Here is a 19,253-nt window from a genome sequence, read left to right as displayed (position 1 = left end):
ATGCCGAGGCAGGCACTGGCCAGCCAGCCAGCCACACAGGTGAGATCCTAGTCCACTCGGGAGCCATACTCCTATGGCCTGTCCCTGAAAACCCGTGACATAGGAACTTATGCCCTCAGACAGCCTTGCATGGGCTGAGCAGGTCCTGGAACACAGAGAGACCTTCCTGGGCTCTCCATTACCCTGCAAAATGTTCCTGGTAAAGTGTACACTAAGATCCAACCACATAAAAGAAAACCAAAGGTATTTACGAGCAGATGTGAAAGAGAACATATTTTATTTACATCACTATTTCCTTTTTACAATATGCCCACAGTCTGCATAGTACAAATTTCTAAGAAATTATGTAGTTTTAAATTAAGATATTTTACAAAGAAAATGTTCACCATATGATCTGTTTCCATTTACATGAACTTAAAGGTCATTCTAAATAGCACTTAGGAAATTATGTAACGGGACTGACAACTCTCAATGCTTCATTCTCACAAACTTGGTCTCGTAACTAAGCTTGTAGTCAGGTCCCCCGGGACGCACACAAATGCACGTGTGGGCTGTGGTTTGAAACTTTCTAATGGTAAACAGAGCACAGCTCTCAACTGCTCCAATGAACCCCCTCTCCCAGAGGTCTGTCCCTCAGTCAGACCTGGGCTGCTTGCTGTGTCTGCACTAAGTACACAGGGGACTTACAGGGTGGGTCACTTGCAGGCACACCCAGGTGAATTGCATCTCCTCTGTCAGCCACACTTGGGTATCTGTTTCTATTGATGCTGGACATCAAGACACATCGCACTAACAGCAACGATGACCTGACACCCTTTCACATCACATGACACAGTTCAAACTTTTATTAGTAAAACTAGAGAAGATGATTTCCTCAATATTTTAGCCATGAGTTCCTCTGAGCAGCTGGTATTATGTCCATTAAAAAATAGGCAAGATTAACTTTTCATCATGATCAAAGCTACAGCCGCAGCAGACCTCCCAGGTAGTCTCTTGACTCCGCTGTAAGAACACCAAGCGCTGGTCCTGGACATCACGCAGCAGCGATGGAGGTATCCTCCAAGAGGCGACCCTGCGGCTTTACAACAGGAAAAGCAGGATGGAATTACAACACCGTCATAAGAAGGCCTCTGTTACGGAAAGCACTTTGGAATTTCTGCGGCTATTTTACAAACTGAAGCAGTAGCGGCCCCTATACTTGCACTGCAGATCCACTTCAGTCAGCACCTCGCTCCTAGCCCTGTGCTCTCCACACTCCCACAGATCCTCATAGCCACTGTGTAAAATGGGAGCTATCCCCAAGGCCTGCCAGCCACGCAAGCTCAGCGTCCTCCTGTGTCTCAAGACCTGAACTGACACAAAGCTCCTTTAGGCATTCAGAATCCCCTGATCTTAAATTTGGGAAAAATGGGACTTACAATGATCTCCCAAAGTACCCACCCACCCATCCATCCATCCACCCACCTGTCTGTCCATCCATCCATCCATCCGTCCATCCATCCATCTATCCACTCACCCATCCACCCGTCCATCCATCCATCTATCCACTCACCCATCCACCCGTCCATCCACCCGTCCATCCATCCATCCATCCATCCATCCATCCATCCATCCATCCATCCATCCATCCACACACCCATCATCCATCCTTCCATCCTCCCATCCCTAAGCTCAAGGATAGAAGCAAATACTTTCGCTTTCCTATGCTGACAATAAAACATAGAACACCGCACCCCGACAGTCGATGCTAAGGACAAACGAAGACATCACAGAACTGAGGATCAGGATTTGACCCCCAGATGTCAGGGGGAAAAGCAGGGCCTGGTGGCATGTGCTTGTGATCCCAACAACGGGGGACAGGCAGATCTCTGGGGCTCACTGAGCAGTCAACATTGGCTTACTGTTCCAGGCCAGTGAGAGATCCTACCTCAAAAAGCAAGATGGATAACATCTGACAAACATAAGGTACCTCTGACCCCCACACAGATGTGCACGTGCACGGATGTACAACTGCATTGTTTGTCTGTTTTATAGTGTTGGGGATGAATATAACTATTTAGGCTGTAAAATCCACAATAGGTTAGCAACATGTTACAGAATCATCCAATGGGTATAAGATTTGTTTTTAAAGACAGGTTCTCTCTGTAACTCTGGATGCCCTTGAACGCTATATAGACTAAACCCAGCCGCCTCTGCCTCCCAGGTGCTGGAACTAAAGTTGTGTATAACCATGCCTGGCTGAAAAGAAATGCTTGCAAGTGATTTTATCACAGATACTCAACAGTCAACTTCTGCAGGGGAGAGCATGAGAAAGTGCTCAGAACATGAAACAGAATAATGTCGTGATCCAAACTGTCTGCTATCCTGAGGTAGTACAGGCCTCCAAAGGCATCATCGCACATGTATGTGGGTGAGTGTACAATGTGCAGCACTTGCCCACCACATGTGGACCAGTGCACCTTATAGACTTATGTAGGATGTGTGTGTGCTGAACACACTTCAAGAATGGAGTCGCGTAAGGAGAATTCTGAGGAATTCTGAGAATTAAAAAGAAACTTCAAAAATAACTGGACAGTAGTTTTGTGACCTCAGTTTCTTTAAAAGCACGAATTGTGCTTGGCGTGTGCTTCGGGCCCTCCAGGTGCAGTGGACAGGAGTGTGTCTGCCTCAGATTAGCTATCCCAGCTATGATCTGTTTACATGCTGCGGTCGAGCCCACCCTTGACGGCAGTGACGGTAACAAGGTGCTCTGGTGGTTGGAAAAAGACATGCTAATTACATTAAAACTTAGGCATATTACCTGGAACCTCTCAATCAAGGCAGACACTGAAACAAGCGACTGTTTAAAACTGACACATTAATTCAGAATATAATTCTGTTTAAAACTGACACATTAATTCAGAATATAATTTCTGGCCCTTTTCCGAAGGAATCTAAATCCTGTATTAAAGAGGTAAGAGCTAGGAAAGTTCAAGGCTATTTAGAAAGTTAACCTATCTGATAGAAAGCAGTTATGAACTGCAACTGAACACACATTTCACTGTGTCTAAGGGAAACCAAGTTCAAAGACACCACAAAGACAAATCACTAAATATCTAAGGCAGAGGTTCTCAGCCTGTGGGTCAAGACCATCAAAAAACATGTATAGCCGATGGCTTTAAGAACTGAGACATGGCTCAGTAGCAAAATTGCAGATATGAAGTAGCCACAAAAATGAATGTATGGTTGGGAGTTCCTAAGACCATCAGAAAAAAGCAACGCACAGGTTGTGAACCGCTGATCTATGGAAATGACAGTCTTTGAAATTAGATTCTATAAGATGGTACCACAGAAATAAACAATTACCAAATGCATACGCTAAAAGCAAATGCCATCACTGCCAGCTTTCACTTTCCCTCGGCGAGGCTTCTGTCTGCTTTTAAGATAGAGTTTAAAGGCTGGAAAACCGGAAGCCTCACCTTCACAAAAATGCTGGTCGGGATGAAACGTCTGAGCAGCTGGTTGGTGAAGTTGGGAAACCTAAGCAAGTTGATGTTGAGCGACGGTAGCTGCTGGTACCCAGCCATCAGAGGATAGAAATTATACAGCATTTCCTGTTTGGTGCCAGGGAGAATACGCAACCGGATCTAGTGATGAAGAGTCAGAGGAAGACAGTCTCAGAGTTTCCTGTATGAACACACATCCCTTACATCGTTGCCCTCAGTTATTTATGAAGGACAAACCCTGCTGGTGAAGTTGCACGCTCTCCTCTAGCCGGCCTTCCAAACATACGGAAATGCACTTTATGACACAGGCGCCAGCACTCAGTTTCTGTCAAAATCAGAAGGGCAGCACGTGCCTTCTTAAGGACTCTAGTTGGGTTACCATTTTGTCCTACACCAGGTATATTACAATCTTCAAAAGATATTATATAATAATTTACCAAAACCCTCCTATATCTCTTTATAGGCACTTTTCATCAAAATAAAAACTATCTGGTTTTGGTGATTTCTTGTAGGAATTTCATGCTATATATTAAGGTAAACAACTTGTGGAGCAGGGCTCTGCATGCTGGCCAGCCTGAGAACGTGGGTTCAGTCTCCAGGTCCCGCATGATGTAAGGAGAGAACTGTCCCCCACAAATGTCCTCTGACCTCCACAGCTACCCTGATGCACGTGGACATGACATTCCTAACTCGCAATAACTACGTGACAAAAAAAAAAAAAATCAAACTTTAGAAAAATATACACTGTAAAGTTCTGGCAAGACAATAACCCAGAAACAGCTTACTAGTTTACAAATGAGAAACACGTATGTGTGTGCACACTCTGTGCCAGGGACAACATAGCACAGGCTTGTGAAGGACTAAAGCTAGGACATGTATACATTTATAACGATACACAGCAATACTACATAATTCATGTATAATTCTGCTGTGTATCTGAATATGTACAGCAAACTGGTTGGTTTGTTTGAGGTACACACTTGTGTTAAGACACATTTGGTCCTGTAATTAAAACTGTCCCTTGTTAATAAAAGGCATTAGTGCTGGGCAGTGGTGGCGCACGCCTTTAATCCCAGCACTTGGGAGGCAGAGGCAGGCAGATTTCTGAGTTCCAGGACAGCCAGGGCTACACAGGGAAACCCTGTCTTGAAAAAAACCAAAAAGCAAAATAGTAAAAGTCATTCCCTGACAAATGTGTGGCGTCTGAGTGTCTGACTCTCCTCAGGAACATGTTTTTGACAGAGTTTTTCATTTTAAAAATTGATAAACTTTTCCATCTGACTTGACTGAATAAGGAAGAAAGGTTGAATAGGCAATAAATAAATAGTTCCTAAACAGAGCAGAGAAAAGTACATTTTATGCAGGATAAAACCCTGTATAAGTCTTCAGAGAAGCCAAGCAGCTTTAACCTCAGGATAGCTGTGGTCCAGGCCACAGGCCAAGACCGGGCAAATACAGAAGAGGTTATGGTGCTCAGGGATGCTAATGTGTTGTTATAATGTAGTCCTGTCACCAGTGAACCATGCTTTATAAGGAGTAAGAACTCATCTATCTGATCTCAAAGATGTGAAATGGCAACACACCTCTGCAGGAAGTTAATCTTTAAAAAGGCTTAAAAATTTACCACTATGAAAACACGACCCCAGTTCTCTGCTAGTTGGTCCCACTCCTGTGGTCACACACACACAGCAGCAGCAAGGATGACCTGTACCTGTTTGAGGCCTGAGAACATGAAGGCGTCACTGGGCTCCACAGAAATCTCTACATCTTGAACCAAGTCGGTCTTATTCTGCAGATGGTACCTGACAGGCAACGACTCTCTGACACGCCCAAACGAGGGCAGGTCTATGGAGGAAGCACAGGTTCTCGTGAGGTGAAAGGCGGCTCATCACACAGGCGTGTGTTAGACAGACACAGACCCAGTGGTACTCAAGTTACGGCTTTGCGGCTTTGCGTGTGGGATCCTTCCTTTGGGAAAGGATGCTGACAGGACAGGCTGAGGAAGAATTATTTCCTGTGACTGACACAGAGAGGGAGTCTGGCTGCCACAAACTGTTACAAATAACTACAAATATGCAAACCATCTCCCAAAATATCAGGCACAGTTCCTAAACTAGAATAAGCAAACATTGTATTTTACTGAGCCGAGGTAAAATTTCCACTCATCCACTCCTTCAGATTTGCCCTTTTCACCGGAGTTCTGCAGACTTATTTTTACCGACATATAAAAGTGAAATGTTTTGTAAGCTTGTGACCATTCTTGCAGAGGCCACTCAACGTGATCTGTGCTGCTCTGTCACATGCAGCTCCGCTTAGGCAAGCATTGCAGGTGGCTGCATGGTAGGAGGCAGGCACTGTATGCTATTTTTAAAATCATTATAGACATGCTAGGGGCTGATAATGGAACGTTTCTCTCAATAGAATTATTCAGTGGAGAGAGGAGAAATGTGCCAGGCATGTGGTGGGCACACCTGTAAGCCATGCACTTGGAAGGGAGAGGTAGAATGAACAGTAGGAGTTTCAGGCCAGCCTTGGCTATGCAGTGAGTCTGAAGCTAGCCTAAACTATATGTCACCCTACCTTAAAAAGATCAGAGAAAGAGAGAGATAGCGGGAGAGAGACAGAGACAGAGAGACAAAAGGTGGTCGGTTGAAGTTACAATAGCTACTATGTGCTTCCTAGTTTGAGATTAGCGGGACTGTCTGTGACCCTGTGTTAAAACAGGAGGGAGGCAGATTACATGCCCACTAAAGGGGACATGAAGCATTCCTAACAAAACTGTAAACTGAATCTGATCAAGTCTGATGACTGTCAATTTACAGGGATATGAAAACAGTTAAAAATTATATCATAAAATCAGCAAAATCAAGCAAATGAGTTGGCTTCCTCAACAAATCATGAGGAAGAGGGAAGGGCAGGTGGAAGCAGCAAAGGAGGGTAGGTGTGCAGGCAGGAACACTGAAAACAGAGCTAGGGGCTAACAATGAGGGAGCAGACAGCAGCCCACCTAGAGACAGCTAAAGAATTAGCCACATCCTGCCATGGAAAGACCTGAAGAGGAGCTGAGAAAACACCCAGACAACCAAAGTTTCAACATTTCAATCTGGTGATATTTAAGAATCTATTGCTAGGCTGGGCAGAGTGGCACATATCTTTTATTCCAGCATTCATGAGGCAGAGGCAGGAGGCTCTGTGTGAGTGTGAGGCCAGCCTAGTCTACTTACAAAGTTCAAGGCTATCCAGGACTAAATAATGAGATCATGTCTCAGCCACCCTCCTAAACAAAGAATCCACTGATAATTTTAAGTCCATTTAGATGAAATGGCATGTGGGATATGGCTGATAATAGCTGGGGTAGGACCATAAAAAGTTTATAGAGATTGCTGGGTGTGGTGACGCACGCCTTTAATCCCAGCACTCGGGAGGCAGAGGCAGGCGGATTTTTGAGTTCGAGGCCAGCCTGGTCTACAGAGTGAGTTCCAGGACAGCCAGGGCTACACAGAGAAACCCTGTCTCGAAAAACAAAACAACCCCCCCCCCAAAAAAAAAAAAAGTTTAGAGATGTTAGCCATTTTGCATAATATACTGCTACCAAACTAAGTTCCTCGAAGCCCAGTATGAGTACCATGAAAATCCCACCTGCGTTCACGTGGAGAGGGATGTTTTCAGCAATCACATGAGGCAGTGTGATGACGGTGCTGACGGCAGGGATGCTTTCCATAACCGAGGCCCTACGGCAGAAAGTGCAGCTCTGAAACTCACACTTAGAAAGTTACTTAACCAAACACAGGAACCTGTATTATCAACTCCTTCAAAAGAAAAACAAATTATCCATTTCGCAAAACTCCACCAACAGCATTTTGAATCCCACTGTTGCTCTGAATATTCAATGAGCAGATGTTACAACCTAGGGCTACTGGGTGTTACCACTGGGAGCTAAGGCAGGAGCTATGACCGTTAACACTTGAAGCACATCACTGGATTCTGTGTCTGGGAAGCAGGATTTTTCAAGGCAAAAATACTGCAGATTTACACTAGACACAAACTCCTCTTCTCTCTCTGGATGCTGCTGAGGTGGGCTTTCAAAGGGCATAATCAGAACTCAACACAAGTACACAGTAGAAACAAAAAAATCATAATTTTGCATTTTGTCTTTTCATTCTGTATGATTTCTTTCAATGAATTGGAAATTTTAATTTTAATATTTTTAGCCTTATCTTTTGTAAGTTTTTTTGTCTGAATGGATATATGTGCACCACGTGTGTGCTTGGTGCCCATGAAGTTCAGAAGAGGGTATTGGATCTCCTAGTTATGAATGATTATGAGCTGGTATATTCTGGGAACTAAACCCAGGTCTTCTTGCAAGAGCAACAGGGGTTCTTAACTGCTGTCATCCCAGCTCAAGATGACACCTTTCTAAGACACCAAGAGGCTTATTTCTATCAACAGAAACATAACCAAGTGTTGCACAGTCACATTATATCCAGTAACCCCCCTTAGTCCTTAATCCCTTGGTTGTCTTTTTAAAAAATCCACTTTGTCTATGTTTAAGTGCGTACATAGGCATACATATATAAATTCATGTGTGGGGGGCTGGCGAGATGGCTCAGCAGGTAAGAGTACTGACTCTTTTTCCGAAGGTCCTGAGTTCAAATCCCAGCAACCACATGGTGGCTCACAGCCACCCGTAATGAGATCTCCCACCCTCTTCTGGTGTGTCTGAAGTCAGCTACAGTGTACTTATTTATAATAATAATTAAATCTGTGGGCTGGAGCAAGCAGGGACTGAGCAAGTGGAGTTGACTAGAGTGAGCGAAGCTGAGTGGAGTGGAGCCGACTGGAGCGAGCAGAGGTCCTAAAAATTCAATTCCCAACAACCACATGAAGGCTCACAACCATCTGTACAGCTACAGTGTACTCACATACATTAAATAAATAAATAAATCTTAAAAAAAATAAAGTTATGTGTGGTCACAGCCTGAGTGTGGAGGTCAGCGGACACTTGTCTTTCCATCATGTGCACTCCAGAGATAGAGCCCAGGCTGTCAGGCTTGGCACAGGCACCCTTTGGCCGCTGAGCCATCTTCCTGGCAACCTCTGTCAGGTTCTTCTGCAGACAACCCTCTGACTACAGGAGGACTCCACTGATGCTCTCAGCCCTGTATTCAGCTTCAGTTTGACTGAAGTCTTACTGGCATTTCAGTCAGAAATTGTGTCCAACGAAGTTTGTTTCATCTGCCTCATCATTGAGATTTAACATAGTCATCACACTTATGACTGTCACTCCACCCTGTACTTCATTAGGATAAATGGCAATGACAAACAGTCAAGATATTACGAGAAGACACTGAGGGAGAGCAAGGGCCAATGCAATTTCTACCTCTTCCAGGAGATAATGTAATGTCCCGTCGCCACGCCACCTTCAATGTTCCCAGCAGACGGGCAGCGAAGACAGAAGCACTCGCTAGCGCTCTCTCCCGTCTGTAAGACAACTGCAAGGAAGATGCCTTATAGCCTACAGCGTAATTTAACCCATGAGAGTTTCACCTCAGTAGACAATAAAGCAATATATTACAAATGAACTGTTCTTATAAGCCACGGCTCAGAAATGCTATATTACTTTTTCTACTACACGTAAGTCTATTATTGGGCTAATCTGTCAATCTTCATAACAGTAAAAACCAGTGATTGGAGTCGTAGCAGGACAGTTGACACCCTCTTCACATGGATGTGTGTGCTCACATATATACATATGCACCCACCACCACTGCCACCACCGCCGACACCAGTGGGACCTTTATAGATCTACAACAAAGTCCCACTGAAAAGCAATGAATACCGACAGCTTGAAGAAACAATGATATCATTAGTTTCCTTTGTCCAAATTATTTCATAGCAAGAAAGAGAAAAGAAAGAAGGAAAGAAGAGAGGAAGGGAAGGAGGGAGGAAGGGAGGGAGGGAGGAAGGGAGGGAGGGAGGGAGGGAGGAAGGAAGGAAGATAAATATTTGGGGGTAAGGAAAAAGAAAACTCCATTACTCCAATTTTATTGACACCATTCCTCTTTTTGACTCACCATTGAACTCACTCAAACAGAAATCCCCACCATCGCTCTACTATCGACCCACTGTACTCATCTCGTACAGCAAGAGTTCCTTTTGCCACTTTTGCCTCTGTCTAAATCAAATCTCTACCTTTCAACACTTCACAGCCACAAAGTCAGTCTTTAAATGCAAGCGGATGACAGCTTCTAGCTAACACAATTATAGTGAATTTGTGAGCAGCCACGAAATAACAACATTCTAAACACTGGGTTGGTACTTTTATGGCTGCCCACTGAAGACGACTGTACTAGGTGAATGGCTATCTGGACAAGGAGTCCCCAGTGAAAAAGAAAAGGGCCAGTCAGTTCTTAAGTTGTTTCAAGAAAACTTAAAAAGTAACAGACAACATCCAACCTAATGCTTTCTTAAAAACCCACCAGTTCAAGCCCTGGGAGATGCTTTTATGAGTCCTAGGCTGCTCATAGTACATCTACCAAGGCTCTCCTAAGGTAGGTCTATGTCAGGCAGAATGATGATGATGTTGGTTAACAAATCAACGTGGTGAATGTGTGACACAGAAGTGCACTGTTGACTATGAGTGAGGCAAGAGGCATGAGGCAAACCGCAAGTGGCCCCTCTGGAAGAGTTGGGAGAGGTCAGGAGCCCGGGTCTTCCCTAGAAACTGGGAAGGAACTACCCATGTCAACACGTTGTTTCTAGGATTTCCAACCTCCAGAACTTTAAGATAAGGCTAAGTTCACCAGCAATAAGACACTGAAACACCAGAGGTTCAGACCAGAAATTAGTCCTCAATTTAATACATGGTCATTAAATGATGTCAGCAATATAAAGATGAAAAAGACAGGCTCTGAGTCTAAAGAGCACAGTTTACTGCGGGAGTCTTATGTAGAGACAGATAACAGGCTGTCACAACAGAGGTATGGACAAAGTGTCACGGGTGTGAAAGAGTGCAAGCCCTGCAGAGGAGGATCAGAAGTCTGAGCTCCTGAGTCACAAGGAGTAGCAAAGGGGAAACAGGTAGAAAGAGGTGTGAGAGGATTTAGACAAAGTGATAGATAACCTGTTCAAATCTCCATGGAGCAATGTCTGCTAACAGCAAGTCAGCCTCAGCTCTAGTGGGAGAAAAGTAAAGGAGAGTAGAGACTGGTGTGCGGGATGCTTACAACCTATGCAGAGCCTGACTCTGAAATCCAGCGTGCTACCAGACCGCTGGAGGAGGAGCGGCAGGACCACAAGAGTTTCAGAGGAGTCGGATTCTAGCAGCATGCACCAGGGAAAAGGGGAACAATCCAGTTAGAAAGCCACTTCTACAAGCCAGGAGAGAGAGCCAGGATGGCAGTGAGCAAGGACATGAGACGCTGGACTCAGTTTCTCCCTTTCCTGTACACTATCCCTGCAGCAGGACTAGTAACACGGACGGGCAGTCTAAAGTTCTGTAGCAACTGAAGACTTAAGAGACAGAGGGATGCCCAAGCCAGGATCTTAGAAATGGCCAACATCACACAAGCACATCAACTCTGACTAAACAGTGCATGCAATGGCCATGCCTGCATGGAAACAGCCGTCCTCACCACACTAGCCTCACCGTCCGCTTGGGTAGAATGTTGCTCCATTTAATATTCACATTAGCTTTGTAACCCATAACAGTTTATGAAAGTACACTGAACAGGGAAGGTCTCACCTAGGTTTGGACCTGCTCTCTGGACTTTTAGCTGGGTGAATTAGCAAATCTATTGTCTATCTAATAAACACCTCGTCCTATTTCTAATTATAAACAACAGCAAACATTAATTTCAAATTTAAAAAAACTTAAAATTTCAAAAATGAAAATCCTATTTTGCTTTCAAGTATACTTCTTAAAATGTTTCTTCCTTAGAGTAAAAAGGAAAAAAAATATGACCTTTTATGCTGGGCATGGTGACACATGTCTGTAATTCCAGCACTGGAAATAAAGGCAAGGGGGTCGGGAGCTCAAGGACATCCTGAGCTACCAGGTCAAGGCTAGCTTTGGCGCCATGAGACCCTCTGAAAATCGAACCAAACAAAACCCAAAGCTGATCTTCTAAAATATAACATGCTCAAGCATACTGTAAATACTAATCCTGCCTTAACTCTAAATGTGTTAAGTCTCAAGTTCCCTTATTTTGCAAAATCTAACTAGTGCACCCCTAACCGACACACACACATGCACATCTGCCCCTTATGTGAGAGTGATGTAAAGTTTTACCTTTGTCTATCTGGGACTCCAGATGATCCATTGCAGTCATTGATGGAGCAAGCTGTAGCTCACTGGACACAATTGTGAGGGCCCAAGGAGAGGCACTTAAAACATCTGTCATCAGCAGGAAGGGGATGTCTGCATAGACTCTTTCCAGGTGCTCAAACTGCCACCAAGGAACATAAAAGGTTGGTCAGCAATCACACTCATTTTTTCCTTGAGTTCCTCTGACTGACAGGATTCCCAGCAACGATCACAGAACATACCTTTGTGGAAACAAATCTGACTGCGACATCAAATGGAAAGACAGTTTCTATTGTGACAGTATCATCCTGGAAGAAAGCATAAGGCACACGCAATGGCTTTTCTCATCTGCTAACAAGAAGTTTTAAAGATAAAAAGCCTACAAGGTGTAATCTAGAACTGATCGATAAACAGCCCAAGTTACACACTAGGAAGCAAGAGTCTTTTCCTAGATAACAGTTGTGGAAATCTACATAATGACCTGCTCCCCTCAGTGAGTTATCTGACTGTCTAGCAGTCGCATAGGGAAGTGCTTTCTTCAGTGTGCTTTCTTCAGCATTATTTATCTAGTTATTTATCTCGAGATCTGGTGGAGCAGGCAGGACAGACATCTTTATCACTCTACAGAGGAGAAGCCAGATGTTAAGAAGTTGAAGTGATTTGCCTAATGTCACAACAGAGACACACCCAGAATCTGGACCATCCTCTCGCATGATTTTTCTTTAACCTCACCTTGACTCAAGGAGACTGAAATGCCCACTCAGTAAGGTAACAGACACTATTACAACCGTCATCCACACACAGTATAATGCCCACAGCATCCAATCTGTTATAATCGACTCTTTAAGATGGAGGTCTAGAATGTAAGTCACAAGATGAAATCTTTGACAAATCTGATCATGGAGCTCTACCCTAACCAACACGCTGCCTCTCCCCTCTAAATGACTGCTTGAGAGGTCATGGGGTTATCCTTCCTTTAAAACAATAACCCAGCACACTGACGAGCATTACTGTGGGCCAGGGAGACGGGTCGGAGGATAGGAGCTTGCTCCTCAGTCTGATGACCTGGCTTCAGTTTCTGGAACCCACACAGTACAAGGAGAGCACCAATTCCCGCAACTGATGCCCTACTTTCACATATGCACTGAGGCCTGCACATATGTACGTGCACACACACACGCAAAGTAAACAAATGTAAACACAAGTCAGGCTGTAATGTCAGACAGGTGTCTGTCATCTGTAGGGCCATGGCCATGATGATGTGACTTAGTCGCTCACATAAGCCTACATTCTAGGTCTCAGTTTCACCACACTCCGAGGGGATGGAGATTAAATAACATAGAGTGAGCCGGGCATAGTGGCACAGGCCTTTACAACCAGCATTCTGGAAGGAGAGGCAGGCAGATCTCTGCGTTTGAGCCAGTCTGGTCTACACAGTGAGTTCCAGAGCAGCCAGGGCTATGTAGAGAGATCCTATCTCAGGGAAAAAAAAAAGATGGTTCACATAAAGTGTGGGGTTTGGCCACCCATCTGCTAAGTTACCCTTTCAGCAATGGTTTCTCTCCCAATAACTTAGAAATGGCCCATGGACCACAACTCCTAAAAAACCACACTATAATCAATTCCTGGGCCTTTGCGTCTGTTGGGCTGAGAGACCAACCTATTAGATAATATATTACTGCCAAGACCAAAAAGATATTAAAATAACACAAAATGGAAGTGGTTCAAACATGAAAAGTAGTCATGGAAAAAAATACCTTGTGACACTTGCAAATAATTTCTTTTCCTTCAACAGTTGTATTGATCAGGTAAGAAACGTACACAAGGAACATTCTGGAACCCACTGTTCCACAGCGAACATATACTGTTTTTTCTAGCTGCAACACAGTAAGTATTGGAAATTTAATGTTACAGAGGCTTTCTCCAGATATTCTACAACAATATTCCCATTTAGAGATGTCTGGCTAGATACTTGGTACAGGCTGTCACAGTGTAACCCATGGGGATAAGGGAAGTCTGCCACCAGCCACACAGAACCCTGAGCTGACCTCTGTGACATCATCCTCCACCTCCTCACGCTCTCCTTCAGCCCCCTACCACCTTTTTCTATGACTTGGAGACAGAAGTTGATTGAGAAATTCGTGCAGTTACAGACACCAGTGATCTCACCAGCAGCAGCAAGCAGTCCATGGAGGGTTACCTGTTCTAAAAGCCCTGCATAGAAACAAACCTAAGTATGTCAAATTCTAGGAACTGCTGATCGGTCCGTCACGGTCCCAGTGCTTGGCTATGCTGTTGTAGTACTACAGCCCAACTCCTGTCCTGTCCTGTCCTGACCATCCCCGCTGAGCATGCTCACCTGCTCCCCTGGGTGTAGGTCTCCCACAGGAATGTCAGTGAGGAGGGCTGGGTAGGACTCATCACACAGCTCTGCCCCGTGAAGTGTCACATGAGTTTTCTGGGTTAGGTTGGCATCCTGCCCTGTGAAGGTTGACAGAGTGGGGCTTTAGGACAGTATAATGATCAATACTATATGAAGAATACTCTATCATACGGTCTTTTAAATAAATATCCTATCACTGATGTCATGGTGTTTACCTTGTTTCTATATTGCTGTTAAGGGAATTGTGGTTTCAGACTGCATTTTAATTCACTGTAACTGGTCTCACACACATCTTTATGGATCAAAGTAGGAACTATTATAATCAATATATTTTTGCCACAAGAAAGAATTTTTATTCTTACAGTGTAAACATCTGTGCTCAGGGACTGAACAAACTCCTAGCAAGCATTTGTGCCCTGCTGCCTGTGCAAGCATTTTTCCCTGCAGAATGCTGGAGAGTGGCAGACCCAGAGAGCTGCGCTGGATCTAAGGGCAGCAGGCAGCAGTGACCGTGAGCTTTTGTTGTTGCACATCTGTCTCTGCAAAGTGCTTTGGGGCTGCTTCTCCACCAGGAAGCTGCTCACCGCCAGCTGTGCAGACAGTCCGTTTGACCATTCTTGATTCACCGTCTGATCAGAAGTTTGCTGTTGTCCAGCATGAGAGAGACAGTTCAAAATGATGACTGCTTTCTTCTCAGTCAGCTCATGGAGGCAACTGCTGAGGGAACTGCTGCGACTTTCGCACTTGCCTTAAACGCCAACTACCACGGAGCAGTCCATGCATTCATACAGGCCTGCAAAGAGCAGCTTCAAAGACAGCTCTCCAGTGGTCAGCTTCTGAGGGCTCTGCCTGAGCCCCTCTTCTCAAGGGTCTTGTTTCCTTTCTAGAAGTTCCTGAACAACCACCCAGGTGTGTTTGTAAGCAGGCCAGATCTGTCCTCTGACATGCATGCTACGGTACATGCAACCATGCCCAAATGAGTAAAAATTTATACAACCAAAAAGCTTTTTAAAGAAAATCATTCAAATCTGCTTTTTTGTGTAACACAACTTTCATAGTGTAATATAAATATAAAATAAACAGTAAGTTATTATCAACAAAGTAAGAAATCTACGTTAAAACCACGTTTAATATAACCACATTTACTAGTGTATTCTAATATTAAATGGCAAATTTCAACAGTGCTAAAAGACCACAGTGCCTTTTCAACCACCATAATACATGGCTCCTGGTCCATCTTACAACGCGTAGGACTTATAAAGTGGATGCTCACCTGGCTTTAGGCCCGCAGTGAGCTTCACATCCCTGATCAGGGACTTCTCGTGGGACTGAACAGTGACAACCAAACAGTACATCTCATTCATCAGAGCAGGGGGCTCGTGTCGCAGGTGGACAGAGATGTTTGGGACTCTGGAAATGATCCTTTGAAAAGAAATAGCTCAATAAGCAGCTTAAAGAGCAACAGTAAGACCAGCCCTCCTCCAGAGGAAGTGGGGCAGTCTCCGTGTCCTCAAAGTGCACTTACATTGTGCTTGCCTGGATTAGGACGCTGTCCCAGTGGATCTCGTCCTCAGCAAGCTTTGGCCGCCTTTTGAAAGACCTTGCAGCCTGCAGGGCTTCCTGGGAGGACGCAGCATCTCCTCCTCCTCCCTGCCAGCTCAAAACCACACACCGGCCTGACTCGCTGCCCAGAAACAGATCCACAGAGGTGATCTGAAAGAAGGAGGCACAGCACACACGCCATCACACACCTGCTTGTCATTGTCCCATCAACAACCTATCCACATGGAGTACGATCACACTTAATGTTCACCTAGTCACCACAGGATGAAACATAGCAGAACACCTGCTGGGAGACGCTCAGCCTGGCCAGGCACTGACCGTACCCTCAGCTTCCAAGAGCCTGCATGTATAGGTATGATGCTGGCCCCTGTACAGCACTTGACAGGACAGATGCTTACTGGCGGACGCTGAAGGAAATAAGGAATTACTACTGACTAGCTTACCAACTAGAGTCTAATCCCACAGACATTTCCGCTCTAAGTACTTACAGTGGTGGTAATGAAATGTTTTAGTGACTCAATACTACCTTCAGATAAACCCATTTACAAAAGGACCCAACATAGGTTTATTAACTACAATGATAGGTTTCCTTAGATACCAAGTAAAAAATTAAATATAGCTCTAGGTGTAGGAACACAGTCCAAGAATGGAATTGTGGAAGGGGAATTCTGAGCACTTGGGGGAGAAAACCCCAAGACAAGTCTCATGACCTCAGGTTCGGCAAAAACACAGAGCTGTTCTGGGATTCTGCTCTCGTGCCCCTCCCAGGTGTAGCAGAGAGGTCAGATGACTTGAGCTCAGTCATCCCAAGTGGCTATTGCTATTGTTTATACGCCTCTATGGAAGGCTGCATGCAGCTTGGCCTTGTGGACGATCTACAGTTTGAATTCATGACAAATGCACTCAGGGAAAGTTCTTAACATCAGGACACAGTCTGTCTGCTGCTCTGAATAAAGCTGGGTATTGCTTGAGACTTGACTCCACCTCTCCCAGGTTCACACTGCCAACTAAAGCAGTAAACAAACAGGTAGATTTCATCAAATCACGAAGGACTTGTAAATGGAAGAAACTAAGGGCTGGATATTAGCCAATAAGAATTCGTCTACTTTATAGAGGTGGCTATGCAAATGTAAGTAGTATAACCTTATGTGCATACATTTTAACAGTGGTCCCAAGGTCTCACTTGGCTAACCACTCTCTTATAAGTCCTGGACACCAGGCACTCGGAGAGTGCTCACTGTGCTGTAAACTGTCAGCATCGAATGGACTGACAACCCCGCAGAGCCCAGAGCTTACAGATGAATGACTGAGACACACAGGTTAGCATGCCCAGAACCTCGCTAGCTAGGCTACAACTAAAGATATGCAGGTGGCTCCAGAGTACACACAACATAAAATACCATTTCACCATACGGCTTTGAAGGGCTTCTCAAATGTTATACTATATCAACCTGCTAAAATATTAATGTATCCTCATTTTCTTTAAATATATGCAAACAGCAGTGTTTGAACAGTAAAGAGATAAAGTTGAAATTAGATCCTATTACATATATTTGATGTTTTATGTAAAATAAATCATTGAAAATTCCTTAACTGATAATTTACTCATTAAAAAAAATGAGATTGGCCTTATGTATTCAGAGCAAATAATGTCTACTTATAATACTACTAGTGAGAAAAGCCAGGAATGGAGTATGATGTCCTGTAAGTCCTGTTGTCCTCCTTCATGCTGGGGCCTGGACCCAGGACCTGTGCATGCTGGGAAGCATCCATTCTACCACTGAGCTACACCCACGGGGCCCAGTCTCCAACTACAGCATTTTATAGTACAAGGAACTGACAAAGAGCACACAGAAGGAAGCCTACCAATGACTAAGAATGCATCCTTTACATTTTTAACATAAACATACCACTTCTGGCATTCAAATTAGTTTTAAGTGAATTTCATAACTTACCTCGATTTTCTTTCCCACATCTTCTGTTTTTGCAACAAATTTAAATGACAATTTCCTTGTTTTGCCAGGAACTAAGCACATCTTTCCCTGAGTCAGATTTTCTAAGACCTCACTTGCTTTGGATGCTTCTTCCAATACACAGAACTGGTTGTAAACCTTAGAGAGAGGCGAGTGACGTTATAATTTGCAAGCATCAGATAATGGATCTTTTGCTAACACTGAGCACCAAGTGATTCAAAGCACATTTAGTTCTAGCCCAGGGGTTCTCAACTGGTGGGTCATGACCCTTGGGGGGGGTCGGACAAACTTTAACAGGCATTGTACACCAGATATCCTGTATATCAGATATTTACATTAAAATTCACAACAGTAGCAAAATTACAGTTATGAAGTAGCAATGTAATAATTTTATGGTTGGGGATCACCAAACATGAGGAACTGTGTCAAAGGGTCACAGCTTAGGAAGGCTGAGAACCACTGCTCTAGAGTGAATATCACCACTGCACTATGCAGTGGTTTTTATATAAAAAGAATTATTTTGATGCCAAGTTCATGTACTTACTCACTGCTAACACAAAGGAAAAAAAAACACATTTAGCACACACAACCTGATATCTGGAAGCTTTGAAATACCAATTCCGAAGGAGAAACAAAATATATGTTGCACTCTTTCCTTTTTAAAAAAACTTATTTATTATTATTTATGTGTCCCTGAGTGTGTGTGTGTGTGTGTGTGTACTCCTATGTATATGTGTGTGTGTTTCTGTGTGAATGTATGAATGTCTGTGTGTGCTTATGTGTGTGCATGCACATGTGTCCTCATGTGCATGTGTGTGTGTGTGTGTACAAGTGCGTTTGTTGACAGAAATCACCATTCTCATCTGTTACTAAGTGTAAGTAAGGGCTTCCAAGAGCAACTTCCCATCCCTGCAGACAAATTGCCTGCACAGAAAACACTTACTATTTTATATATCCTCCCTGACTCTCACTTCCGACTAAGGCTATCAAGCACACGTTCCCCTTGTTTCCTTGTGCTCTACAGCTTGAATTTCAAATAAGATATAATGAGAACATAAGGAAAGTTGAAAGCTGACATTCTACCACAGCGTTTGTATCAGTGTTTAACTATGGACGACGCTCATGCTTCTTATTTATGTAGACTTGGAGGCCATTCAAGGAAAGGTGACGTAAGAGGCCTACATTGGCTCTAATTTCACAATGAGGAGAAAGGAAAAACTGTCTGTCCGTGGGACAGTTTTTAAGAGTGTAATAAGGGAAGCGAGCAGCTGAGAAGTAACTGTACACACCGATGGCCACAGAGCTACGGGCACTCATACTGAGAAGGCTAAGAGAGCCACAGGAGAGACAGCGAGGGATACAGGGGTCACTGCAGTCAGGGCAGGCTTGCCTGAGAATGTGACGTTTTAAGTGCTCAACCTGGAAGAATGAGCCAGGCAAGGAGAAGGCAAACCGAGTCAGGCCAAGGAAACAGCCCAAGCCAGCCTCCAGCCCTTTACTTACCCTAGCCACTCCTCCTCTTCTCTCTACTCCCCAACCCGGGC

The 19,253-nt window shown here is 44.2% G+C and overlaps 1 protein-coding gene across 1 annotated transcript in view; it reads right to left on the bottom strand.

Annotated features, from left to right (window-relative positions):
• Window positions 1-260: 260 nt before the first annotated feature.
• Trappc11 (trafficking protein particle complex subunit 11) overlaps window positions 261-19,253 on the bottom strand; it is a 43,019-nt gene continuing 24,026 nt past the window's right edge. Inside the window, exons 19-30 of the mRNA XM_021169277.3 lie at window positions 17,692-17,847; window positions 15,699-15,886; window positions 15,447-15,595; window positions 14,150-14,271; window positions 13,548-13,667; window positions 12,033-12,098; window positions 11,776-11,932; window positions 8,866-8,977; window positions 7,125-7,216; window positions 5,197-5,330; window positions 3,459-3,626; window positions 261-1,078 (exon numbers count right to left, since the gene is read on the bottom strand). Coding sequence (XP_021024936.1) covers window positions 1,034-1,078; window positions 3,459-3,626; window positions 5,197-5,330; window positions 7,125-7,216; window positions 8,866-8,977; window positions 11,776-11,932; window positions 12,033-12,098; window positions 13,548-13,667; window positions 14,150-14,271; window positions 15,447-15,595; window positions 15,699-15,886; window positions 17,692-17,847 — 1,509 coding nt within the window. The 3' untranslated portion in view covers window positions 261-1,033. The remainder of the gene's footprint in view (window positions 1,079-3,458; window positions 3,627-5,196; window positions 5,331-7,124; window positions 7,217-8,865; window positions 8,978-11,775; window positions 11,933-12,032; window positions 12,099-13,547; window positions 13,668-14,149; window positions 14,272-15,446; window positions 15,596-15,698; window positions 15,887-17,691; window positions 17,848-19,253) is intronic.

Source organism: Mus caroli, unplaced genomic scaffold (assembly GCF_978045245.1).
Source record: "Mus caroli unplaced genomic scaffold, Mus_caroli_1 scaffold_10, whole genome shotgun sequence".
NCBI classification, from domain to species: Eukaryota; Metazoa; Chordata; class Mammalia; order Rodentia; family Muridae; genus Mus; species Mus caroli.
Note: the sequence above shows the minus strand (reverse complement) of the source record. Positions and strands in the feature narration are given on the sequence as shown.